Source organism: Puma concolor, chromosome A1 (genome assembly GCF_028749965.1).
Source record: "Puma concolor isolate L17-30 chromosome A1, mPumCon1.1.hap2, whole genome shotgun sequence".
Classification (NCBI taxonomy): domain Eukaryota; kingdom Metazoa; phylum Chordata; class Mammalia; order Carnivora; family Felidae; genus Puma; species Puma concolor.
Window position 1 is genome coordinate 84,535,963 of NC_141667.1, and position 27,926 is coordinate 84,563,888.

Below are 27,926 nucleotides of genomic sequence, written 5' to 3' on the forward strand. Positions count from 1 at the left end.
GTTGGCTGTGGTTGATTAATGTATACCATTGTGTAACTATCACTACCATCATGATAGAAAATCATTTGCATCACCCCAAAAACCTTTCTCATGTGTCCTTTGGCAGTCTGTTTGACCCTGCCAACTGCTAATTTACATTTTAATACTACAGTTTTGGCTTTTCTAGAATTTCCTATCAATCAAATCATATAACATGTAGTCTTTTGTGTCTAGCTTCTTTCACTTAGCCTTTTTTCTTTGTTGTAGATGAATAAATGGCAGAAAATTAATAATAGATCTTAAGCTAGGTTCAATTTCTCTCTCAGAAGGTGGCAGAAGCTATTCAAGGAAAAGAAGAACATGTTTAACTTTCAGAAAATAAGCTTTTTCACTTCACAAAGAGTCTTTTTTTCATATGAACCTGGCCCACAGTACGTGTTACCTATATAAGCAACACTCTTGTCCCTTTTTCTTAAAAGCTCTTAACCATTTGGTTCATTGCTACAAAAAGCAGTAGCTTTGGTTATGCCTACATAGAGGGAAGGATATTAAATGTATTTCAATGATGCAGTATACAGGAATTGAGATTACATATATGGTGGGGGAGGGGATGGTCAGACTACCTAGGTTTGAACTCTAGCTCTGCCATATAGTAGCAATTTTCTTGAGTAAGCTTCTTAATCATTCTTTGCCTGTGCATCTGATTATACAGATAATAATAGTACGTACTTCATAGAATTGTTGTCTGGATTAAGTGAGTTACTATTTATAAAGTATATAGATCTGTGCCTGCCTCAATATGTACTTTAAAAGCATTATTATGATTGCACTATAGGTTGCACTAAGAGGGAAGCCTAAATTTTATTAGAGTGAATAGAATCATTAATGTTTACTTTATTGGAAGAGCTTAGAGCATAGTTTTGGAATCTAGGAATCCTAACAGCCCTATCTGCCTTCCGTTCCAGGTTACCCATATTTTGGGGTAATTATGGCTCAATCACAAAGCATTTGACACCATTTCCATAAATAATGGATCATAATTATTTGCTTATCTGTTTTTTTTTTGTTTTACTAACTTCTTGATAGTTAATTGTTGTTTAAACTTTATATTGAAACAGAGTAAAAACCAAACCAAACAAAACAAAAAAACAGTGTTCATGTCAGCCCAATATGATTTAAAAGGTTAGCTAGTATAGCCTAGCAGATGCCAGAACCAGACAGGTTAGCTTACAGTCTGGCAAGTTGTATCACATTGAGAAAATTAATTACTCTCTGGAAATTGGGATATTTAGAGCATCTATGTCATAATGTCATTGTCAGATTAAATGAGGGAGAGCATATAGCCAGTTCAAGTGGTTAATGTCTTAGTCAAGATATGGTGATACCTTGGGCTGGGATAGTAAGAGTGGAAATTAGAAGTTTACGGATTCTAGAAACATTTTGGAGGATAAATGAAATTGGATAAATTGAAGGACAGGGGAAGAGGAAAAGGTCAAGGGTCACTTGTATATTTTTGGCTTGAACAACAAGGTGGGGTGGAGGTACCACTTAGCAAGATGAGAAAGACTGAAAGAAAACGGATAATGGGATCAGAAAACCAATTCAGATTTTGCTTTTGGACATGCTAAGCTTGAGATATGTGAAGTTCAAATATCTTTGATACACTTCTGAATACTGATCCTTTTGTCAGTTATGTTCATTCTGTTCATAGCCATTTATAATTTATTAAGGTAGCCATATTGACAAGTAACATAGCCTTGAATCTGTCTTTAAGATGGATAGCTGTCAATAATACCTGGACACCTAAAAGGCAAGCAAAAGTTGATAGCTTCAAGATGTCTCTAGCTTATAGATTCTTTTGTCTATTTTCATTATATTTAAGATTGAATGGTATGAAATTGCCACTTTTTAAGGTCAAAAATGTCTAATGTTGGTAACTCCATATGGATCAACTTAATATTTAAAAACAAAATAAAAGTGCTTTACTTTTAAAATTGTTTTTATTATATGTATGCTATACCATTAGTTTTTATGCATTTATATATACCCCTAGTCCTGTAATCACTGTTAAACACAAATACATACTTTTTTAAAGATCACACATTTAAAATATGCCAAAATGAAGATAAATTTTTAATCCAAACTATTTAAATGGATCAAAATTAAAATATATCTTTGAAGTAAAATATATTTTATACATAACTGTTTTTACGTTTATTCTGTACTAGTGCACAATTTATGCTATGTTCACATACAAAGTTCTTAACAGAATCATCTAAAAGTTTAAAGCTAAAGCATGTAAGTTCCTTGTGTATGCCTTTCTAGGTTATGGTCATATGGTATTTGTGTTTCATTTCTTCTGGAAAAGTACTGAACCAGCCAATTCCTAAAAATATTAATTTTCTTTCATTTTGTACTTGTGGATGAGTTGGATGAAAGATGGTAATGTACATTTTTGCATCCTCAGAAATCCATTTGACTTATCTGCCTCCATCTAGATTTCATTGAGATACATTTTACCTAATGAAAAGTCTTAGCTTTTTAAAAGAAAGAACTTTGATTTGCAAATTTTGCCGTAAAAAATGTATAGAAGGTATAGATTTTATATTAGTGTTCTTTCTCCAGTTGATGTCTTCCATGTAAATAGCAAATCAGTGATAGAACTAAGGACAGCTGTTGGGGGTAGGAGCGTATGTATGTGACTCAACTGAAAGTGGTTACATAGGTATATGCTAGTTTAAAGTCAAAAATGCTAGATTTTAATATATATAATTTTCTTAGTTGATACGCTTACCAGTATAAACACAGAAAGATTTACATGAAGTAAAATAATCGTGACATTTTGATTTTAAAATTGGACGTGTAAAAAACCTTCAGTTCATAAACTTTCATTTTACTTTTCTTAAAATGAATTATAAGTTTAAAGTATATACTATAGGAGCATTCATTTTATAATTTTGTAGCAACAGGTTAGCTGAAGAAAAATCTGTCAAATTTGGCAATGGTTCAGAAAATATGTGAACCTGTCACTGTAAGCAGTCTCAAAGGGTGAAATGCTTTACAGGAGCTAATTAACCTTAGAAAATAATTACACAAATATGCAAATGTTGTTTAGATAATTCCATGTGTTATCAGCTCAGGTAGTCCATCATAAATGCAGACTTTGCAATGCCTAGGTAGTAGAATCTGGCATATGTGATAAGGCTTTGGTTACTGCATCACTTCTGTTTGGCATTTAACAATAAATGATGGCAAGGGTACATCAGGAAATTCAACCTGAGTACAGCCCAGTTCCACAGTATAAATATCCTGTGCATTCGGCCTCCAGCAGACTCTAATTAATAGATTTACTTCTTTTCATGTGGTTCGTATGTTTGCATATTCTAAAATTATAAGTTACTCAGTACCATATGAACTCTGATATGATGAAGAAACCTATAATGCAGATTTAGTATGTTTGCATTTCTGTAATTGAAGCATATTAAGAAAGTCTTTTCCTTTTGAAATCTGTTTAGTTTCAAAATATATTATTGGTAATATACATTCTTCAGATTATGATTTGTAAATATGTAATGTTTGTGGGCAAAATGTGGGCTGCAAGTTGGAAATGACACAAATTTACCTTAGAACGGAATCACCACTTGTATAAAATTGGGATTTTAGTAATGTAATATGTCAGAAATACATATTAAAAGCCACTCTCCGTTTATTATTTCCTGTGCTACCATTATTGTGCTTACCTGTTGTAGGAGGCAACAAATATTTGGCAGAATTTGTTATGTCTTAAAATGGTAGGAATCTGACTCTCTTGAAAAGTGAATAGTAAAAAGCTATAATTTTGTGAAAGCTTTGGGAACTAGTTACATATGAAAGCCAACTTTTTTATAGCTAAGATTTATCTCCTTTATCACCTGTTTTTTAAAATGATATTTTTTCTTCACATTTTTAATTTCCAGTTAGTTAACATATAATGTAATATTAGTTTCAGGTATAGAATTTAGTGACTCATCACTTACATGTAACACATGGTATTCATCTCAAGTACCCTCCTTAATACCTATCACCCATTTAACCCATCCCGTCCAGTAACCTTCACTTTCTTCTCCATGGTTAAGAGTATGTTTCCTGATTTGCCTCTCCCCCTGCCCCCCGCCACCCCGTGTTCATCTGTTTTATTTCTTAAATGCCACATACGGGTGAAATCATATGGTGTTTGCCTTTCTCTGACTTATTTTGCTTAGCATGATACTCTGTAGCTCCATCTATGTCGTTGCAAATGGCAAGATTTCATTCTTTTTGAAGGTTGAGTAATATTCCATTGTATATATAAACCACTTCTTTATCCATTCATCAGTCAATGGACATTTGGACTCTTTCTGTAATTGGGCTATTGTTGATAATGCTACTATAAACATTGGAGTGGGTGTGTCCCTTGGAATCAGTATTTTTGTATCCTTTGGGTAAGTACCTAATAGTGCAATTGCTGGGTTGTAGGGTAGTTCTATTTTTAACTTTGAGAAACCTCCATACTGTTGTCCAGAATGGCTGCACCAGTTTTCATTCCCACCAGCAATGTAAGAGGGTTCCCCTTTGTCTGCATCCTTGCCAACATCTGTCATTCCTGTGTTGTTAATCTTACAGATTCTGACAGATGTGAGGTGATATCTCATCGTAGTTTTGATTTATATTTACCTGATTATGCGTGATGTTGAGCATCTTTCATGTGTCTGTTAGCTTTCTGGATGTCTTCATTGAAAAATGTCTATTCATGTCTTCTGCCCATTTTTTAACCAGATTATGTTTTTGGGGTGTTGGGTTTGATACGTTCTTTATAGATTTTGGATACTAACCCCTTTATCTGATACGTCATTTGCAAGTATGTTCTTCCATTTGGTAGGTTGCCTTTTAGTTTTGTTGTTTCTTTCACTGTGCAGAAGCTTTTTATCTTGGTAAAGTCCTAATAGTTCATGTTTGCTTTTGTTTCCCTTGCCTCTGTAGACGTTGTCTAGTAAGAAGTTGCTACAGCCAATGTCAAAAAGGTTGCTGCCTGTGTTCCTCTCTAGGATTTTGATGATTTCCCGTCTCAGATTTAGGTCTTTCATCCATTTTGATTTTATTTTTGTGTATGGTGTAAGAAGGTGGTCCAGTTTCATTCTTTTGCATGTTGCTGTCCAATTTTCCCAACACCATTTGTTGATAAAATAATATTTTGAGTAAAACTGTTCTTAATTGTATGTCGCTAGTTCTTTGAAAAATGGAATTCACATAATATCATTAACTTGTTTTTGATGATGCAAGATTACTGTTGCTCCTATCTGTTATTGTGCTTTATCTACAGTACTGCTCCCATCTTGCTCAATTACAGTAGTTTCAGGCTATTGCATTGTACATACTCTTGTAATTTTTTGTGGGTTTTTTTTTTTTTTCATTTCTTTAGTTACTCTCAAACTTCAACTATCATTGCTTACTCTTAAACCTGTTTGACATAACTCTTCTGGTTTGCTGCTTGTGAATGTGTGGTGGTTTCAGACCAGATATTCGAATTTTTAGATATGAAGGTATAAAGACCCTGCTCAGATGGTGATTCCCCCTAATAAGCCAACAGTACTCATTCAGTAGAATTTCTAAATTTCTTTGCTATCCACTTGTTTTATCACAAAAATAATGTACTTTGTAAGAATTTTTGAAAGTTTAGAGAAATGTAAAGAATCTAAAAATAGAAAATACTCATAATTCCACCATCCATAGGCAGCTCAGCTGCTTTTCATATTTTTGATTTCTTCTAGTCTTTTTCAACCCTTTTTATATAGTGAAAATTATGCCCTGTATTAGGTAAACTGCACGTATTACTTTATAAACTCATTGAATAGCTACATAATATTTCCTTAGATAAACTATAATTTACTTAAATCTTTATTTTTGCATTATTGGACATTTTAAGAATTATCCAGATTTTTGCTTTTATAAATGAGACTGTGATGAACATCTTTGAACATCAATCTTTGCCACATTGAAGATTCCTGAAATGGAGTGTAAGTACTCCATTGTCTTGGTTTTGAAACAGTCTTCATAACATTTTGTCAACAATATTGTTAGTTATTTATTAAATACCTATAGCATGCCTTGCATTATAGTTTGTATCCAAAAGAGAATCAAATTGCTAATATTCTAGAAGGAAGGGAAAGTGACAATGACAGATTAAAGAAATAGCTGGATAGAGAAGAACCAATGAAATAATATAGGATTCAGTTTAAGCTACCATGGCTAATAGTAGAGGTGACAGGTAAAGTTGGACCAACAATAATATTTTGCTGTAGTTTTAAACATAGGCAGGATAATAATGCATGTAAAAAGATGTGTATTTTCCATATATTTCTTGTAAGATTTTGTGGGTCAAAGGTTAGCAAAATCTTTTCCCCTTCTACATGAGAATCTGATCTTCAGGTAACTTTCTAGCTCTATATCCTTTAAAGCCTGATAAGTTGGTATCTTAAGTTGGGTTTCCCAGAAACAGATTCTGAAGGTGCATGCAGGCATTTTGTTGGGGAGTTCTCTTGGAATCAGTACCTGTAGTGGAGTTTAAAAAATAGAATTTGGCTGAAGAAGTTGAATCACAGTACAATCACAACAAAGGCCTCATCTGACTCCACTGGTGATCTCTAGATCTAGTATGGCTTTTCAGAGATGTCTTGCCTTGAGGCAAGAGATAGAGCTTTTACAGATCCATGTCATTTTGACCAGTCATTGGGTGTAAGTTGCCTCAGAGAGGGGATTCTGGGAAGCATATCATAGTAGCATCCACTGTAAGTGGCTAGTTGCTAGGGCACATTGCCTACAGTAGAAAATGACCCCTGATTGGTAAACTGCTTCTGGATTAGAAGGAATTACAAATACCAAGCTTTGATCTTCCCTGAGAGTAGTAACTTCTGTAATTGGGCATGTCCCTTGCAGCCAGGGATCCTGAAGTGATGCCTATGGAGTTGTTGCAAGAGGTATTAGCTTCTATGTGGTATAAGACTTTCAAGGCAGGGATAACTCTTGCATCTGCCTAAAGTGAGTCTGATTCCCTCATTTCCAAACTAGTATTCCATGGTCCCAAGACAGTAACTCCTGGAAGGCCATCTGATCTGTTACAGGAGCTTCTGCAAGACTCCCACTTAAAAGGAATGGCTGGTGCTACCCTGCTGGCAAACTGTGACTCCTACCCTGTATCATTTTTGGATCAATAGATGTCAAGTGTGGCCCAGAATAGTCTTGTGTAATTGTTTAGTTGTGAGTATAGATGGCCCCCTTAACTGGGTGTTATAGACATTTTTTCACTTGGGTCTCACTTTTTAGAAGATTTGGTTTTAAAATCTAAAGCTGAAGAGTCATTTGATAACCTTAGAATCAGGTTAAAAACATTTAAGCACTTGGGGCACTTGGATACTTGAGGTTTCTTTTTCTTCCTGCTGACAGGCCACTATTAACAGATATTATCTCCATAGAGATGGAGGGAAAGACTCAGCTGTGATACTAATCTCTGAAAATCATAGTCTTATTTGTGAATGGTGGAAAGAACTGTTGGTTCTTAGCTCTCCTTTAATCATGGATGGGTCATTTGGGCCTGGTTGGCAGTTTCCCTCATATCCTATGAGTCACAAATTTTGCTGATTCTTCCTTTGTAATGACTCATTCCATCCCTTCCTTTCCATTTATTCTGCTATCACCCCGAGAAGTATTATAGTCTTTATTACCTCATATGTGAATTACTGAACTGCTACCCTGGACATGTTCTATATCTTTTAAGTTTTGCCTAATATGAGCTGCTTCATGAGATCCCAGACTGAATTTCATGAGACTTTTGTCTAAGGTTTTCAGACCACAGCTCTTCCTTGACATACAGTGGAATTCCATCTCAATAAACCCTGTTGTAAGTTGAAAATGTCATAAATCAAAAAGGCATTAAATGCACGAAACTACTTAACATTGTATGTTAGCCTTGCCTACTTTAAACATGTTCAGAACACTCACTTAGCCTACAGTTGGGCTAAATCATCTAACACAAAGTCTATTTTCTAATAAAGTGTTAAATATCTCGTGCAATTTATTGAATACTGTACTGAAAGTGAAAAGTAGAAAGGTTGTATGTGGAATGGTTGTAAGTATATTGGTTGTTCACCCTCATGATCACGTGGCTGCCTGAGCTGTGGCTCATTACCACCACCTAGCTCCATATTGTACAGCATATCACTAGCCTAGGAAAAGGTCAAAATTCACAGTGCAGTTTTTACTGAAGGCGTATTGCTTTCACACCATCAAAAAGTCAAAAAAACATTAAGTCTAACCGCTGTAAGTTGATACCATTTGTATTAAAGTATAATCCAAATTTTCCTGGAGCATGAGTACAACGTCCCTAGAAATAATAGGAAGAAAGTCTTGAAAGACTGGGTTAGAGAAGATGTTGGCTAAGAGTTCCAGGTATTTTGGGAACCTGTGGATTACTTTTTCAGTAAATTTACTTTTTCAGACTGGAAAATGGTTGATCAGGGCCAGATTTCAGGACGACTTGATCTGGCAACACAGTAAAGGGAAAAACTAGATGAAATGAGAATAGTTGGGAATCTTGTAAGAGGATTCAAACTGAGGTGGGAATGGAAAGGATGGGACAGATAGGATCTCAACAGTGTAAAGGAAGAGTTGGTGACTGTGGGAAGAAAGCATGGAAGACCTCACCAAGGTCACATTGTATGGATTTATAATGGGTCTACTAGACTGGATGTCAAGACACTCTGCCAGGAATAGAGAAAGTACTGCTCCTCACACACTACTGCCTCTTTTATCTTTATGTGTTAACAGCCTTATGAAATTGCAGACACATTAAAGACCAGAATCATGGCTTACTTCTTATCATCCTTACACCTCCATTTCCAGCACAAAGCCTAAGGAGACAGTTAATCTCCTATATGTTTTTATTCTCTCCATATAAAGGGTGTTTAGAGCCATCACAGCTATGTAAGATTGTTAGTTCTGCCAACAGTCAGCAGAACCTCTATTATCTTTCTTCCTGTTTTATTTTTACATTTCTTTCATTGTAAAATATAGTTAGGGTGACCAGGTATTTGTGTTTTCTCTGAATAGTGCCAATTTAGACCTGTTCTCTCATTCAGGACCTAATGATACCTTTCTTCATTCTCAGAGATTTGTATAGTAAATTCTATGGTCACTCTACATACATATACAGAAAAGTGCTAAGTTCGTATTACTCAGTTTAACTATAACTGTAAAGAATACACCTGTGTAACTACCACTCCAGTCAAGAAATGAAATACTGCTAGCCACTAGAAGTCTATTTCCTGTTTACAACTCTGTCTCTTTTCCTTAGACCTAACCACTATGCTGATTTTTATGATAAACATTTTCTACTTTTTAAACTAATGAATGCTAAATTATTAAAGCCAAAATGCCCTACATAGATTTATTTCCAATTATTATTCTTTTATTTATTTTATATACATTAAATGTGGATAATTTAATATGCATATTACCAGTAAATATCTTTGAAACTATATTTGTATTTTAGTATATGACTGAAGATTGTGAGCAATCATTGTGAAGCTATGTGTTGTATTTTCATTATTTATTTATTACACTAAGATTCAGTGAACAAGACGTAGCTATTGGCCTCAAGACTTTGATAATCTAATAAGCAATTACAATGCAAATTATTCAATGCAATTATAGCACCATGCACAAGATATCATTGTAAGACATTACCTAGCCTTGGGAGTGATAGGGAAGACTTTTGATAGAAGGTGATGTCTTGTTTGATTTTGAAAAACAAGTAGAAATTATGCAGGTGACGATGGTGGGTGAAATGAGGGCAGAGCTCAGGAGTTACTTTCCAAATGAAGGATATAGCCCAGAGAAAACAAAGTTTGCTACAATTAGGAAGTTGTTCCCTGAAATTGGAACACAGACAATGTTCTATATGGTCTCTCACTGAGGGAAAAGGGGGTCTTTTGGTCACCTTATATTGCAGAGCAATTTTAAGAGATGCAGTTGAAGACAGAAGCAGATTATGAAAGGCCTTCGGTGTCGCACAGAGTTTGAATTTGATCCTGAGGGCAATGAATCAGTTTTAAAGTGTCCAATAAACAGGGGGTGAGTAACATGGCAACATTCTCATATTTGCATTTTTAAAAGGTTGTTCTTACTGCAGATTAGAGCATTTAAATAGGCAATAGTAAAAGTAGTAAAAATGGACTGGAGACCATTGCAGTCATCCACTTGTGAAATGATGGTGGTTTGAGCTAAGCCAGAGGAAATGAGAAAAGAGAGAAGTGGATGCATTTAGGATACAGTTGGAGAGAAAATCAATGGGATTTTAATGATTGAATATATATGTGGAGTTTGAGCCAGAGAGAGATAAAAGATGCTCAGATTTTGACTGGAGGTGGGGAGCAAAGACAGTGACATAGGTTTGTAGATGGAATGTCACATGCAGTTTGTAGTTGAATTGGTTGAATTTGAAGTATCTGTGGGACATCCATAAGGAAAAGACCATCAAGCACTTGCATATATGGGTTTGGAGCTTTGAAGAGAAATTTAGGTCACAGATAGACATCAGGGAACAATAGCTTCTAGGTGGCAAGGGAAATCATATTGTGGACCTTAATAAGATATTATAAAATTTCTAAGCTGGAAAATGTAAATAAATTGTTTTCATTGCCTAGTATCAGGACAGTTTTAGGGAATTTACTCTTTGGTGTTAAAGCTTCAAACAACTATTTGTACAAAACATTTTCATGATCTGCCTTAGTTTTTATCAGTTTGTATTTTGATCAGTGTTATTTAGCTCTTTGGTTTTTTTTTTTTTTCTTTTGTCACATTATCCAGGTTAAACTTTAATTGCAACATGTACCAACTATCAAAATAAATACAACAAAATGAAATTATTATAGAACTTTTGGAATTATAGCAATAGGCATATACTAGGGTTTAGCAAGTTAGGAGAAATATACAAGTCTCAGGGTTTATATGTTTAGATTTCTCCTAGTTCTAGAAATAAAATATGTATGGAAAGCACTTTTATAAAAAAGAGTATTTTTAAATAATTTAAATAGAGAATACTTGTTAGTAATTTTCTGCTTACAGAAATACTTAGAAGTTTATAAATTAAAAAAATTAGATTTATGTATAGCAGAAATATTTTCAGATATAAATGTAGAAATATAACTGAATTTTTTAGTTAACACCCTTCTATTGTAAGACCACTGTAACTTTCTGCTATTCAATTCTAATGTATATCTTAATATCTCAGGTATATCCAGAATGTAATTTCCCCTCAAAATGTGGTTATTTTAAATATTTTGTTTCTGAAGATTATGGTAGCAATTAAGCTTAGCAGTAATTACTAATATTTTATCCTCTAATTTGAATTTTCAGTGGTAGTTCTTTTGAGTTGATATTATTCTCAATGAGCTATAACCATCTTATTTCTTGGGCTATGTAAGCAAGCATATAATTTAATTTTTTATTACTACGATAATAATTATATACAGTACATAATATATGACATTTGTTTTCTTTATAGGAAAATGGTTCTCCTGAAGAACATGCAGTCTATGTTTGGGACCATTTCATAGCCCAGTCTGCAGCTGAGAATGTGTTTTTTGTTGCTCACAGTTATGGAGGACTTGCTTTTGTTGAACTGGTGAGTGCACATTTAACTCTGTTTTTAATTCCCAAACTCTTCACGGTCTTATCCCCCCCACTCACTTCTAATTGATATCATTACTTTAAATTACTTTATAAAGGATGAAAACAAAGTATTTGGAGTGGTAATTTTATAATGTTTAAAAAGAGTATGCTTACTTATTTTATTGTGGCAGAGCATTTCAGTACTAACCAGAAGGCTTTTTGCCTATTCCTTATTCCCATGTTACTTCTTAATTTTTATATTATAGACCATTTTCATACCTCTTATGATACTTATGTTTCATGTTTTATGTGTACACGATTGAAGCTTATTTTATGTGTAAACTGTTAGAAATATAAAGAGACCTATTGAATATTTGAGAATATTTTGTTTATCTTTAACTTTTATCTCTACAACTTAGTACTTGATACTTGATAAGAATTCATAGAGTTAGTATTAAAACTATCAGAAAGATTTCATTAATCTACTAAGTGAAATTCATGGTTTGGCCATAAAAATCTTTACGTTTCAAAGTAATCTGATTCTTGGAGTTAAGATTGTGTACATTATAGGAAAAATTATCAAGATTCAAAAATTTTGTATTATTTGCAATGTTTTAAGTACCACACCATGTGCCAGTATGAATGGTTAAGGGGATATATTTAATACCAAAAAGGCTCTAGTGAAGAATTTGTGCCTCCATGTCCATAAACTTTAGGTTACAGAGAGGTACAAGTGCTCCTGTAATAAAATGATTAATTTGATAACAGTGCATGTAATAATTTTAAATCCAAATAGTCTAATGTGGACATCCAAGGCAGACACAGCATTGGTTGTCTAACTTTTATGTTCCTACACTTTGGTGTGTTTTTCTGTTTGTTGTGGAAATTAAATATACTTTTGTGGCCTTTTTATCCTCCTCAAACCTTAATGCTTACCCACCTGATTTAGATATAAAACTGGTGGTGACACCTGGGAATACTTTAGCCGACCTAAATTCTCAAATGCTTATGCTTTCTTAAGATCAATAAATAAGTTACATCTTTTATTTATTAAATAGATTTCACTTTTTAGAAATTATTTTCAAGTTCTTTTAATTCTGCTGTGTTTATTTTAATATATAATGGATATTTTAGGTTAGTTTGTTAACATAAAACTGTGATGATGTTGTCTTTCCAATAGTTGTCTCTAGACCCTACAGATAGAGATCTATATAGACACACACACACACGTATGCATATACCATATATATATATATATATATATATATATATATATATATATATATACACCCTAGGTTTTCTTTGTAAGCCATTAAATTACTTAAAACGTGAAATTTCATTGGCTTTTAGAGTAACTTAAAGTATATCTGGAAGCCTGCAAGACTAACCAAATTCCAGATTAATGTAAAACATAAATTCCCATTTATTGCTTTAAGACAGTTTAAAAAAAACCCGTTTATACATCAAATTTGGAATTTAAGTGAATATTAGACAGTTCTCCAAATGAACTTAAGATGCCAGCGTAACAGATGACCAGTGTGTCCGTCCTATTTTGCCTATCCTTCTTGTCACACACTGGTGGATATTTCTCCACTTTTGTTCCAGTTTAATATAAAGCACACAGATGTTTCAGAACAAGACTTGACTTCTGACCTTGAGGCTATTAGGGTCAGGGTCCTCAGGGCCTGTGAAATTATCACAAGCTGAGCTAAAGTTTTTCTCCATCACAGGAAGTAACCAGTAAGTAAGAAGTTAAAAAGGAGCTTTGTCAGAGAGACAAGATGGTCTCAGTGAGGGTCAGCTTCTGTAGTCTGCTATCTCTGCAGGAGGTGCATGCATGGGAGGAGGAATATAATATAACCACTGGCACATCACATATCTGTCAGGCAACACCAGGACTGAGAAGTCTATTTAATGTAATGTACCTTGTTTAGGTTTTAAAATATTAATGGTGATCATCTCAACTGCATAACATTTGCTACTTTTTGTGAAGTAACTTTGAAAGGGGGTTGTAATAGGGGCGTACACATGGTGGCAACTGAAGAAAAAGTGGTTTCTGACCTAATAATATAGATTCTTCTAAGCAAATAACAACAGTAAAAACCACTGATGAGTTTTACATAAATTTTTGACAAAGCTTGATTAATATATTTAAGGCCATTATGTTTCTACTTAACTTCAAAAGGATTTTTAAAAGACAGCGTTGTTAACAAACAGAAAATATTGAAATATTTTTAAACCTTTGCTTTTTGCTGAAAGCTGAATAATATTCTTTCGTATTCTCCCTGGTATTCTTAGCAGGGAAATCATGGTGTTTAAAATGTTCACAAATATTTATTCTCTTGAGATTTTTCAACATTAGTAATATATCAAATTATTTTATATGGATTCAGAATTTTAATATTAACTTTACAAGACAGTGAATTGTGAAAATGTTAAATTTTGTTTTAGAATTCTGTCTCAGTAGTACCTTATACACATCGGACATTAAATCTTTAGGATTTCAGTAAAGTTTAACTTTTTTTTGAATTGTCATAAAATTTTACTCTTGTTAACAGGCTCTGTCTACACCGTCCCTTCTTTCTCTTTCAACTTTTGTGTCTCTCCCCCCCCCCCAACCCCTTGTTTTTAGAACAGTCCTAGTTTGTACCATTATGTTGGAATGCTTGGAGTTTTTCTACCATTTTCATATCGCGTATTTTAAAATGTATCTTGCCTTTAAATTAAGCTAAAATTGTGTATAATTGTTTAAAATTAAATGTGCTGCTAATAGATATCTGAAAATAAATGACTTTTATGTTTAGAGCACAAAATATTTGTAGAACTTTCATATTTTGCAAATTGTTGTTTTTGAAAACTGAGAACATTTATGATTATGTCACATCTTAAAGTTTTGAGTTTCTCCTGAAGCATACATTATAATTAAAAGATTTATTTTCAAAAGCAATGCTCATTTTCTAGTAATAAATCTTGGAACTTGATCAGATCTAACGTCATAAAAACAGCATACAGTTTACTAAAATAATGAGAAAAGTAATATTAAAAATACCTTTTTCACTGTATTTATAACCACCATATGGTAACAACTCAAACTTACTCTCTAAACTTTCTGTGATTCTTGCAAAAATAGATATTGATAAGACAGTTCTAGAAGCAATTCCAGCATTCACTCATTAAAGACAAGAGAAGAACTATTTATTTTATGAATTGGTGATGAATTTTTTAAAGTAATATATCTGCCCTATGTTATCTTTTCTGTGTATTTAAAATAGCACCAATATATAGAGTTCAAGTAATTAAACCATCATTTACAAAGTTTTAAATTGCTGTTTTTAGAATTCTGTTTTATACATGATAGAATGAGTAGTCATAACTAGAATGCATTTACCAAATCCATTCAGAAAGGTATCTACTTTTGCCTTATATTAGTTGTTAAAAATTCAAGCTCATTTGTTGGAAACTGTCATGAAAAAACAACACAGTTTTAAGCTTTTTATCATCTCTTTCACTACCCACTTTGATGAAGTGATTCCATTGCTTACATTGTTGGTCATTTCAAAGTGCTTTGCTCTTGTGTTTCTTTCTAGCTGAGAGTTTGACAAAATCAAGCAACCTTAAAATTTTCTTTTATTTGGAAATAGGTTAGCTTTCCTTGTCAATGCCCAGTTTCCAGTCTCAGCTCACCTTACCTTCCATGTTTACAGTGCTCAATAAATCAATTTGCATTCAGATTTCTTTCTTTAATCAAAGTGAGAGTGTTGATATTTTTTTATAAAACACATTAAATAATTTTAACCATTATATTTCATTAGTTTATTGAATCATCTTAGCTGATATAAAATTGTTATTTTTCTTATGACTTTTTTTTCTTTCTCCATATTATTAGTGATATGTTCACAACTACCACTAAAAACATCACTTAAAATGTGTGAAAACTGCTCCTTTTGAAAGTGTATCTCTACCCACTTTTGATTTTGGTTTCTCCATGCTTGTCAGCACTTGATTGGCACCTCACTTGCATGTGAATTAAGGACTGAAGGGAACGCTATTTCCCTGCCATTGTTCCATGCTGGGCTCCCTAGCCTTCAGGCAGCCTAAACTGACCTTCAGCAGCTGATAGAGGACTAGTTTTTGGACTTAGCTGTGTCAGGACACCCAAGCTCAGTCCACTCTGAGTCAATCTTTAAAATTGCCTGCAGCATGATTTGGATTGATGCTGAAGAGAAAATGGAATGGGACTAAAAGTATTCATTTTGTACCTTCAGTGACATCAGCTAACGATGACCTTAAAGAAGCATCATCTACATTTTGTCTAGAAAGAACAAAGTAAATTAGATGTTGGGAGTATATCTGTGTACTAGTATATAGATATTGATAGTGATGTGCTCAGTGGGAATAGCTAAAAGTTGGGCTACTGGGAATCAAGAATTGAGGCGAGGTAGAAAAAGTAAGGGGTAAAGCAAAGAAAAACAGAGCCATGATAGAATCAAAATAATTCAGGCCAAAGCCACTTCTTTCAAACCTGGTTTAAAATTCAGTGAAAATAAGTTGCCATTTGTAATATCGTTTTAATTTCTGATTTGGTTGCCTCCATGATGCAAACGGCATGTTAATGTATGGAATGATTACAACTTGTTGTGTGGAATGCTATCTTAATTTTTTTACTTATCTTATAGGAAGACAGTTTAATTTCTTTATTCTGTAGGCTCGTAAAAGAGAAGAACCAGAGGTTATGTTATTTTTGTCTTCTCTGTTCAGTTTTATTTTATGCCTTGCATATAGTGTGGATACTATCTTTTGACTGATTGTTGGTAACAGTAATTTTAGGAGTTAGTTGCAAGAATACGAGTGAGATCCAAAGAATGGGCTTTACCCGTAAAGAAGTAGTGGGAGTGGTAAAGAAGAAGCACACATTCAAAATGTTAAGGAAACAGATTCTCCATGGCTTAGTGATACTGGATCCAGAAAACTGAATGAGAAAACAAAGGTTATAGTATATCCTTGGCCCATACACACCTACAGAAGCATATCAAAGTGTATGTAAAAGGAATTCAAGCACAACAGAGAAAGAATAATAAACAATGATTATGCAGATATGTAGGTATTTGGGGGGAAATGTTTGCACATACTGTGCCATTAATAATTGTTGTTAATTTAAAAAATAATAATTGTGGTTAATGATAAATGATTGAGTCATTTCAAGTCAAATCAAGTCAGTGTTTTAAAAAAGGAAAGGAGAGGGGCTCCTGGGTGGCTCAGTCGGTTGTGCATCCAACTTCAGCTCAGGTCATGATCACATAGTTTGTGGGTTTGAGCCCCATGTTTGGCTCTGTGTTGACAGCCCAGAGCCTGTAGCCTGCTTCAGATTCTCTCTTTCTCTGTCTCTCTGTCTCTCTCTCTCCCCCTCCCTCCCTCCTCCCCCATTCACACTGTGTCTTTCTCTCTCTCAAAAATAAGCATTAAAAAAATAAAAATAAAACAAAAAGGAGAGAGTTATATATACAGATGTGACTTGTTAATAAACTCCACAGGAGTACCTGTGTACTGGGATTTGATTTTTTTTTAACTTTTACTCAAATAATTTTTAATAAGTATTAGGAGGACCACTGTTTGAAAGAATGACTCAGTTTGTTCATTTTTATGTTAACTTCTCTCCTTTTGTCCCATATCTAACCAGCCAACACATTTTGGCAGTTATTTTCCTTTGAAATATTAATCATGTCTTTTCTTCTCTGTGCCTACTGTTAATTTCATCATTTCACAACTATACCACTGTACTCTTGTACCCATTTCCTACTGGCTGTCTTTACTCTTTATTTCGTGCTATATACCATGCCATAGATCATATTATTCAAACACCCCTTTTACCCCGCCATTCCAGAATCACACTGGGTCCAATTATCTACTGCATCATGTCTCCTCTCTATAACTCTAAGACCCTCTGTATAATCTGATTCTTTCTTTCCAACTGTATTTTTCCTAGTACTAGAACTTTCAGTTCTAGTCTTAATTTCCTTATTGCCATTGGTCCATCTCACTACACCTCCACCTCTGGCCTCCAAACCCAGGGTAGTAGGAGAACACAACACTCAGAAGATGACCTGAGTTTGGGGCACCTGGGTGGCCCAGTTGGTTGGGTGTCCGACTTGAGCTCAGGTCGTGATCTCACAGTCCGTGAGTTCGAGCCCTGCGTCAGGCTCTGTGCTGACAGCTCTGAGCCTGGAGCCTGCCTCGGATTCTGTGTCTCCCCCTCTCTCTGCCCCTCCCCTGCTCATACTCTGTGTCAAAAATAAATAAAAACATTTTTAAAAATTTAAAAAAAAGATGACCTGAGCTTGAATCCTAGTTCTGACACCTACAAATTATGATAACTTGGGTCAAATCCCTTTTGTGTGCTCTCCTGTAAAATTCCTGGTTTTTAGGAATTAAAGCAGTGTTAGTTGAGTACCAGTCTAGATGCCCACAGGATATGTTCATTCACGTTTTTGCTAATGCCATTTCCCCTTCCCAAGTGAAAGAATTTCCCTCCTTAGTAGATTTTTCACAAGTCTTCTCACTTAACTCCCCATTTTTCTGTAGTATTTATATGTTTCACAAATGAAAACTTTAGTTTTGTTTTACTAATCAGTTTTGTTTTTATCTTTTATCTCCGAATCTTGTCTTGCCCAGGTTCTCTAGAACAACTGCTCTTGTTCCACCACCCCTCCCCATGTTTGGAAACAATATGTATTACAATAACATGAGTAGTCTTAAATATCCTCAACGTGCAAAGTTAACTGACCTATATATTCAGTGTGAGCATTAGCAATAACTCTTTTAGTAATTAAACTTAATCATTCTTTGTACCCTCTGTTGGAATATTGACTAATTTGGGAATTCTGCCTAATCAATTCTTTCACATCAGACAGTATTACCCTTTTGTTCCCAATGTTAGTCTCGTGTAGTCTTCTCTCTACTGGTGTCTTCATCCCTTAGGCTGATTGAAAAGATTGCTTCTCTTGACTCTTCAAAGTATAGTCTTCTTAATCAAAGAAGGAACTAAGTTATAACTACGTCCATGTAATGTTGTGTAGCAATGTATGGACTAAGTCTTGGAAAGTTTGCATTTCATCCCCATTCATGAGTGTAATATTGCCTTTTGCTTAATAATTGGCTTACCTTTGCTTATTTCCATTTTATTAACTTAAAAAAATTAAGATGATATAATTAAGATTTATTAAGCTTTCTTGAGACATAATTCATATGCCATAAAATTCATCTTTTAAAGTATACAATTCATTAGTTGTTAGTATATTCACAGAATGGTACAAACATCAGTACTGTCTAATTTTAGAACATTTTTATCATCACAAAGGAAACTCAATACCCATTAGCCAGCATTCCCCACATTTTCAGTCCCACCAGCAATATATGAGAGTTCCAGTTTCTCTACAACCTCACCAATACTTGTTATTGTTTGTCTTTTTTATTTTTGCTACTCTAGTGGGGGTGAACCAGTATCTCATTATGGTTTTTATTTGCATTTCTCTAATGACTAATGATTTTAAACATCTTTTCATGTGCTTATTGGCCATTTGTGTATTTTCTTTAAAGTAATGTCTATTTAAATTTTTTGTCCATTTTTTGTGTTGTCATTGTATTGTTGAGTTGTAAGAGTTCTGTGATACAAGCCCCTTATCAGATAAATGATTTGCAAATACTTTCTCCCATTCGTTGGGTTATCTTTTCACTTTCTTGATTATGTATGTCCTTTGAAGTACAGAAATTTTTGGATTTGATGAAGTTGAATTTATCTGGTTTCTGTTTTTGTCACTTGATTTCATTTTTGCACATCATGTGAAATGTGGTACAACATAATTCTTTTAAATGTCGATATTCAGTTGTCTCAGCACCATTTGTTGAAAAGACTGTTCTTGCCCCTTTGATGTGTCTTAGCACCTTTGACTATAAATATATAAGAGTTAGCTTCTAGAGTCTCAGTTCCATTTCATTGGTATATGTGTCACTTCTTAGACCAGCACCACAGTGACTTGATTACCATAGCTTTGTAGTGAGTTTTGAAGTTGAGAAGTGTAGATTCTCCAACTTTGTTCTTTTTGAAGAATGTTTTGGCTGTTCTAGGTCTCTTGCATATCCATATGTGTTTTAGGATAAATTTCTGCAAGAAAGGGGACTGGATTTTTATTGGAACTAAATTTCCAAATCAATTTGGGGAGTAGTGCCATCTTAATAATGTCTTCCATTCCATGAACATAGGCTTTCTTTCCATTTATTTAGATCTTTTTTCAAAATGTTTTATTGCTTCCAGTATACAAGTCTTACACTTCTTTTGTTAAATTTATTTTTCAGTATTTTGTTCTTTTTGATGCTATTATAACTGAAATTATTTCTTAATTTCACTTTCAGATTGTTGACTCTTGGTGTAAAAATACAATTTTTGTGTATTGGTCTTGTATCCTACAGCTTTGCCACACTCATTTATTTGTTCCAGTGTGTGTGTGTGTGTGTGTGTGTGTGTGTGATTTTCTATATTCAACATCATATAATATTGAATGAAAGTAATTTTACTTCTTTACTAATCAAGATGCTTTGCTTTTCTTCTTTCTCCTTTTTTTTTTTTTTTTTTTAATTTCCTAATTGATCTGCCCAGTACAATGATGAATAGAAAGAAGTACTTACACTTAGATCACACTTACAAAAGACATCTTTTTGTTCCTGGTCTTAAGGAAAAAACATTCATTGTTTCACCGTTAAGTATGTTACTTGTGATTATTTCCATTAAGGACCTATGTGCTTCTTCATGTTTATATCCCTCATTTACACCAAGATCAGGTTGTTCAAAAGGCTGAAATGGAGAAAATTTTAACTAATCTTTTGTTAATGTTTATTTATTTATTTTTGAGAGAAAGAGAACATGCACAAGCAGGGAAGGAGCAGAGAGAGAGAGGGAGACAGAATCCAAAGTAGGCTCCAGACTCTAAGCTGGCAGCACAGAGCCCAATGCAGGGCTCGATCTCACGAACTGTTAGGTCATGACCTGAGCCAAGGTTGAACGCTTAACCGTGTGAGCCACCCAAGAGCCCCTCACTAATTTCATAAGAATATTTTTGTAGAATAAAAGATCCACATTACTATAATAGAATTACCTTTTGATGAGGCTTTTCACTATCCACATAAATGTGCTGCATCCAGGTCTTATTGCCCTTTGACTGTGCAGCTATGAGAATGGGCACTGTATCTGTAGATTCAACAAAGAATGCCAGGAAACCACAGGTAAAATGAGCACAATAGAGGTGCCTGAATGGCTCAGTTAAGCGTTAAGTGGCTTGGTTAAGCATCCAGCTCTTGATTTTGGCTCAAGTCATAATCTCAACATTTGATGGGATCGAGCCTCACATCAAGCTCTGCTCTGACAACATGGAGCCTGCTTGGGATTCTCTCTCTTCCTCTCTCTCTGCCTCTCCCCCACTGGTGAGCTCTCGCTCACTCGCTGTCTCTCTCTCTCAAAATAAATAAATAAATATGTTTTAAAAATTAGTACAATAACATGTTATGGAAAACCCAGAGAAATTGATATATTACTTTTTCCATTGGTGTTATGAAAGATCATAATGAGAGAGTTTGCATCTTATTGCAGGTATGAGAGCATGATTGACTATTATAAACCTTTTATAAGGGGGATCATAGAAATGCAAAATAAGAGATTTTGCATCTTATTGCAGGTATGAGAGCATGATTGACTATTATAAACCTTTTATAAGGGGGATCATAGAAAAACAAATTTCAGTTAATAAAGAGGCTGTTTTTATTATACTTACAACATTATGATAATCACTTAGTGTAAGCACTCACCCAAATAAGATTCCCAACCACAGTGACACTTCTGATTTGATACCACAAATTGAAAAGCACTCTTACAGGACAAAAACTTTGCAATCGAAACCATTTAACTTCTGTCTTAGAAGTTGCATTTCAATCCTGATTAAGTAATGTACTCAGATTAACTCGGGAGCCAGGTTAGACTCAGACTCAAAAGCATACTAGATCCAGATCCATGTTAGGATACAGCTTAAGAGAATAAAGATAGAAGCCAGATCTGGGCAAAGGTCTCACTACTAGAGTTTAGGATGGGTTCAGGAAGAGCTAATTCAGCTGGAGAGATTGGCTTTGGAGGTGAACCTCACTAGGTAAGCATCGATAGAACATGGTGAACTCAGGTTTAAAAATAGGAGGTATAATCTGGTTGCAGAGAACAGACAAGGCATTGGGTAGTAAATCAGTAAATAGAATGTAGTCACTGGTTCTAAGAGTACCTCTTCTCCCCAACCATAGCCCCACGTCATGCATTATAGGGAAGGAAAAGGAAAACAAAACAAAACAAAACAAAACAGGATGCAGCACTGGGAAGAGGATAAACAAGGCAAGGGTTAAAGCTTCAGGCATTATTGGCTAGAGGTTTAGAAATGGAATCCTTTCCTGAGAAATAAAGAGGATATAGCAGTAGGCAAAAACATGAGAAGGATTATAAAATGACGAATCAAGGCATAACTCCAATTTATTTGGCTTAGTTCAGAATAGGATACAGTAGAATGCTACCTTCTAAGGCCACGTAGATAGCCAGGGCCTATCCTTGGTATCCTGATTATCAGGTTCCTATGTCAATAAAGAAGACAAAGTAGGAACAGCTATCATTTTTCCTGTTCTCATGGCTCTGAAATGATGACACTCTGAGTGTAAAACTTTTTGTGCCCAGCGAAACAAAGTGATATTGTTCTAAGTTGATGTGATGTTAATTTTTAGAGTTGGGGACTTTTAGCACCTATACAGATGTCATTTCTCTCTCTCATCTTTTTTTGTTACTGATTTTCACCACTGTTTCAGTGAATAGATTTAGATCACAGTAAAGCCACCTGGACCACATAAGTTTGACTCTATAGAAATTATTTCTTGGGATTGAATATTATGTACTCAAAACAAAAAAATGGTTTAGAAAACTATTCAAGATACTAATTCATTTTTTCATTTGAACATCCCACTCTGTATGTACTGGGAAAACAGGTTAGAGCACATGATCCCTAGCCTCAAGAAGGTGGTAGGCTAAAGAGGAAGTACATTTAAACAAATAGTAATATATATAGTACAATGCCTGTGAAGTGGGGTTATAGACAAGATGTTAACTCCCCCAGTATAAAGATCCATAACATAAGTTTGTCTTAGCTAAATTTGGGAAGAATTGTTTCTGTTAATAAATTATTAGGCTCTTTTTATCAGAAAATAAAAACTCTGTAATGCATTTTTATCCTTGTCTCCTATAGACCAGAGCTATGGTTAGTTTTTCATTTCATTAATTATTTTCAGCTTCAATCTTTTATTCCGTGTCTTAATTCATAGGTATGTTTGGCTTTAAGTCATCACAGAGTCCTTTTGTAAATTGGCAAAGAATAAATAGCTAGTTCATTATTTTCTCTGGTTCCTACTATGCTGCTAGCCTAGCTGGACCTATAATAAGTATATACTCAATAAATAGTGTTTGATCCTGTATTCATATAGAGATAAGTTATTAAAAGTAGATCTCATTTGGTGCTTTGTTGGGTCAGATGAAGAAAGTAAGGTGTAGACATTCATATAGGACAATAAGAGCAAAGCAGGGTGGATGAGAGAACAAAGTTGATTATTTAAGATGTAAAACAGGACATTTAGAATCAGTACGTGTGAGTGTGTAAGAGGTATAGCCTATGTTCCTGAAATTTTGGACACGTAGGACCATTAATGGAAATTGGTCAGTGAATGAAGAAAAATGACTAAGAAGATACTGAAATCTCTACTCAAGGGAAGTAGCCAAACTTAACCCTAACCCCAAAACTAGTTATGTTTTCTCTGATTAGATTAAGTTATATCTCATATCCTGTAGGAAAAAAAAAATGCCTATTTAAATATGTATTAGTGTATTCAGATTTCTTCTTAGTTTTCCATATCTTACTTTAATTTTTCTCATAAAGAAGTTTATTAAAGAGCATAAGAATAAAATAAAAATTGCTATTTAATATTTCAGTGACAATTTTATAATTGAGTTGAATGATTAAAAACTGTTCTAATTTTTAATATACCTAGTTTATGCCTAATATTCATAAACCTTGACATCTAGTTTTTAACGTCATATCTCTAAATTTCTTTACTGTATTAATCAGACATTTGGATTAGAAGAAAAATTTGACATTTACCTTTTTAAAGGAGAGGCACTGGTCAGAAAGATAAAGCACCTCAACTTTATCCTATAGTAGAAATTCCCTATCTTGACATCTTTCCAGTTACAAGACATCAAGGAATGCTTTATAATTATAAATGTTGATTTTCTAAAAAAAAAAAAAAAAAACAAAACTCTAGTAGCCTGTCTGCTAAGGACAAAGAAACCTTGACTTTCTCTATAACGTGGTGCCCTGTGAATAATTGTCATAAAATGGTATGAGATCACTAGCCCCATTGCATTGCCTTTGTTATATTACTGCTCAGTATACCTCAGAAAAAATTCCTAATTTCAGTATCATTAGTAGTGTAATAATAGTTTTTATGACTCTTACAGGCTGGGTCTTACATTTTCAATTTTGCATTTTTAGGATATCTATCTAAATATTAGACATATTTATGTTTATATTATGTCCAAATATTTAAATGTGTCATAACATATTAGCTATCTTTAGCATATTATAAACCTTAACATTTGGTGATACTTACATTTTCTCCAAGATTTTACAATATATTTTCAAGTAAAACAGATACCTTCATATCTGATTGCTGTATTTGAGCCCTCTCTCACTCTCATGAAGCCCTGTCATTGCTGTTATAATAGAATCCATATAATCTGTCAGCCATCCAGGGGGGTGCTCAAAACATGGTTGGGTCAAGAACAATTCTAAGCAATTCGTAGCAGTGTCTTTGAAAATGGACATTTTAAGTAGAACTGGCATTTATGAATGTCTTACACATCAGAAGGCAGCAACAGCATCTTCATATTCATCAGCAGCATCACTAATGTTTTAATGATACTCCGTGTGCACTAGGCCCTGTCCTTACCATATACTTTATATAAATATATTTTATCTCATTTAATCCTCATAAATCTTTGTGAACTAGACACTGTTATCATCCCCATCTTATAGATGAGAAACATTTAAATATATATTTTCTTCTTTTGAAAGCAGACCTCTCATTTTGTGTTTTTGTTTTTGTTTTTGTTTTTAGATCTCTCATTTTGTTACAGTGGGTTTTGTTTCTCCTCTCATCAAGTGGTGGGGAATAAATGATATAATATACTAACTATGGCAACTCTTATCCCTAAAACACAACCTCCTGGTTTTTCATGTGTTTCAGGATTCAAATCTACATTTCTCAGTACACGATGATTTGGTTTTTATTCTGTGTCCTATTTACTGCTTATTCCTTTCTGTGCCTTCCAAGCAGACTTTCAGTTTTAATCAATTCTTAATTACCCTCACTAATGAAGGGGAAAGAAGGTGTAGAAATTTTAAAATAACAGGCAGTCCCAAATCATTTATATTTAAAGTTTGAATATGTTTTGATGTGGTGCTCTGGAAATTCAGTTTAAACTGAAAAATTGAAAACAGTTTATGAAGGTCTGGAAAGCAGCTGAATTTCCTTGGCCAAGCCCCTGGTTGGCTCTTCTTTGTAGCTCATTCCGTTCTGGAAATAGACAGTTGTCTTCTAATACCAACCAAATAGAATTGACCTTTTAAGTCTCACTGGAACAGTCTCTGCTACCAGTGTTTGCTCTTTCTCATTATCCATATCTGTAAGTTACACCTGAAAGTAATAGCTATGTAACATAGCACCTACCAAGTACCAGACATTGTTTTAAGTGCTTTGTATATATTAATTCATGTGATCCTTATAACAACGCCATGATGTAGGTATTAGCATTATTCTCAGTTACAAATGAGGATACCGAGGCACCAAGATGTTAAGTATTAAGATCATGCCACCAGTAAGTGATGGAGGCAGAATTAAACCTAAGCTTTCTGGCCCCAAAGTTTATGCTCATAACCATTATACATACTGCCCCTCGGAACAGAACATTAGTCTAGGATACTATTGGATTTGGTCATTACACATTGTTTTAGCAAGACATTTTACAACTTAGATTTAACTCTGTAGGTAGGTATTATTACCCCCATTGTAACAGGTGAAAGACTGGGAAAAGTTGAGGAACTTGTTCAGGGTTGCACAACCAAGGTCAGAGCCAGAATGGAAATCCACCTTGAAATCAAATTTGAAATTGAAATGCAGTATGAGAATTAATGAATTTACTCAAGAAGTGCTCTTCCCTCTGATGGGTTTTTGAAAACACTGCATGAAACAAATCTATATTATAATAGGATATTTTTAATTGATGAGGGAATTTCTCATTTAAAGAAATTCTACATTTATATTTGTGAAGTACAGAACTTTTTGGTAAACTGAGTATCATACCTAACATACTTTTTAAATTGAGAACATGCTCTTAAAAGCAAAAAATACACATATTGTGTAGATTTAGATCAGGAAGAATATTATTCACTGCCTATCACATTGACACATATCAAATATTAGATGATAGTACTCTAAAATTGTTTTTCTATTTTTTTCCTGCATATTGGAGAAAATATTGCAATTTAAATATTGTAACAAAAAGTGAAACAACAGTTGCTTCATTCTTTGAATTTTTCTTACTGTAAATTGGAGTTTACATTTCACTGCAAATATCAGACTACTTGATCAAAAGTTTTATATTCGAAATTAAAAATAGAAAAAGGAAACATTTGAGTCCCTGGAATTAACCTGCTATTTTGTGTCTCTGATTTATTATAAGCACTTCATCTGATATCTAATATTTGAAGAGCTATAAAAGGGCATTATGGTGCTTTGATTTTCTATCTCCATGCTTGCTCCGTGTAAACAGCAAAGTTTTTATAAAGCTTTAACTCTAAGTAAAAAGGCTCAAACAAATGAATGACATACTTACTTATGCCTTAGGAAAAAAAAATTTTATTAGAGTAAATTTAAACTTAAAATCTTACTAATGTAGAAAGCACTAGAAATGTGAAAAATAAAAAGTAAGCTATGTTTATCCTGCATAGTCTCATATTTCTTTTCATTGCTAAATAAACGAGTGTTATATCTGTGTCCTCTCAACAGCTAAATAAACGGTTTTACATAGTGAAGCTTTATATTAGATGTCTGATTTTCATATTTTATATAGTGTTTTGTTAAGGAAAGCTCACACATCAATAAGTAAAGGAAAAATCATATATTTTATTTTTAATATTAGAAATATTTGCTACACACCTTTTAGAAAATGTATCTGCAGCTAGGGTTTTAAATTTAGAATTTCAAAGTAAATGTACTAGCAGATGTTTACAGAGTTTTTTATTCATTTGGCAGTATCTTTACTGATAGTTGCTGATGCTATAATTCCTATTTAAAATATGATTTTGGCTTTTAAGTTATGAAGGGCTTTTATAAAATGTGATATTCCTAAGGAGAGACTGTAGGTTTAAAAACAAAAGAAAAATGAAAATATTTTGGAAATAATTTTGTGCTCAGGTACTTGCTTGAATACCTGATAATTGAGCATTTTCGATGTAGCCTTATACAGCATCTGACTTGCCTTCAAGACCATTTAACAGGGATAGAGCTTTGTGTACTAACTTTGTGTACTAAGTAGCCCTTGAACTTATTATGCATTCTAATCAGATTTTAGAGTGGTTTTTGGAAATAGAGATTTTACCTTTAAAAGAAAAACTGCTTCTATATCGATAGGTTAACCACTATAGAAGATAATCTTCGGTGACTGAGAATGATGACTATAATTTTAAAACTTGAATTATTTTTCCTACAACATTTTCATTTATTCCTGGTTCAAGAACTACCTAAGACAGTCTCTGCTTTTTTTTAAGATTTTCATTTCCTGTTCATGAATACAAACATACTAAAAATTTAACCTTCTGAAACATCAGCAAAATTCAGCTATGCCTAGAAATTTTAAGAACTCAAGAATTTTATTTGCATTCTCCAAAGTAATGCTGAGTGTTTCCCCCATGATGTTTTCTTCCTCTTTGCTGTACTCTGGATCCCAGAAAGTTTTTAACTAGCTATTAAAAGTAACCCATTTTAAGAATTCGCGGTAAGTGTGAGGTATTCATCAGTATATATTTACTGTCTGAAGCTGATATAGCTGTAAGGTTTTTTAGATCCAATTGATCTATTGCGCA

The 27,926-nt window shown here is 33.8% G+C and overlaps 1 protein-coding gene across 10 annotated transcripts in view; it reads left to right on the plus strand.

The window, feature by feature from the left end:
• ARB2A (ARB2 cotranscriptional regulator A) overlaps window positions 1-27,926 on the plus strand; it is a 433,966-nt gene that overhangs the window by 224,407 nt on the left and 181,633 nt on the right. For all 10 annotated transcript variants that reach the window (XM_086717888.1, XM_086717906.1, XM_086717908.1 and 7 more), the window contains one exon: window positions 11,555-11,674. In XM_086717888.1, coding sequence (XP_086574014.1) covers window positions 11,555-11,674 — 120 coding nt within the window. The remainder of the gene's footprint in view (window positions 1-11,554; window positions 11,675-27,926) is intronic.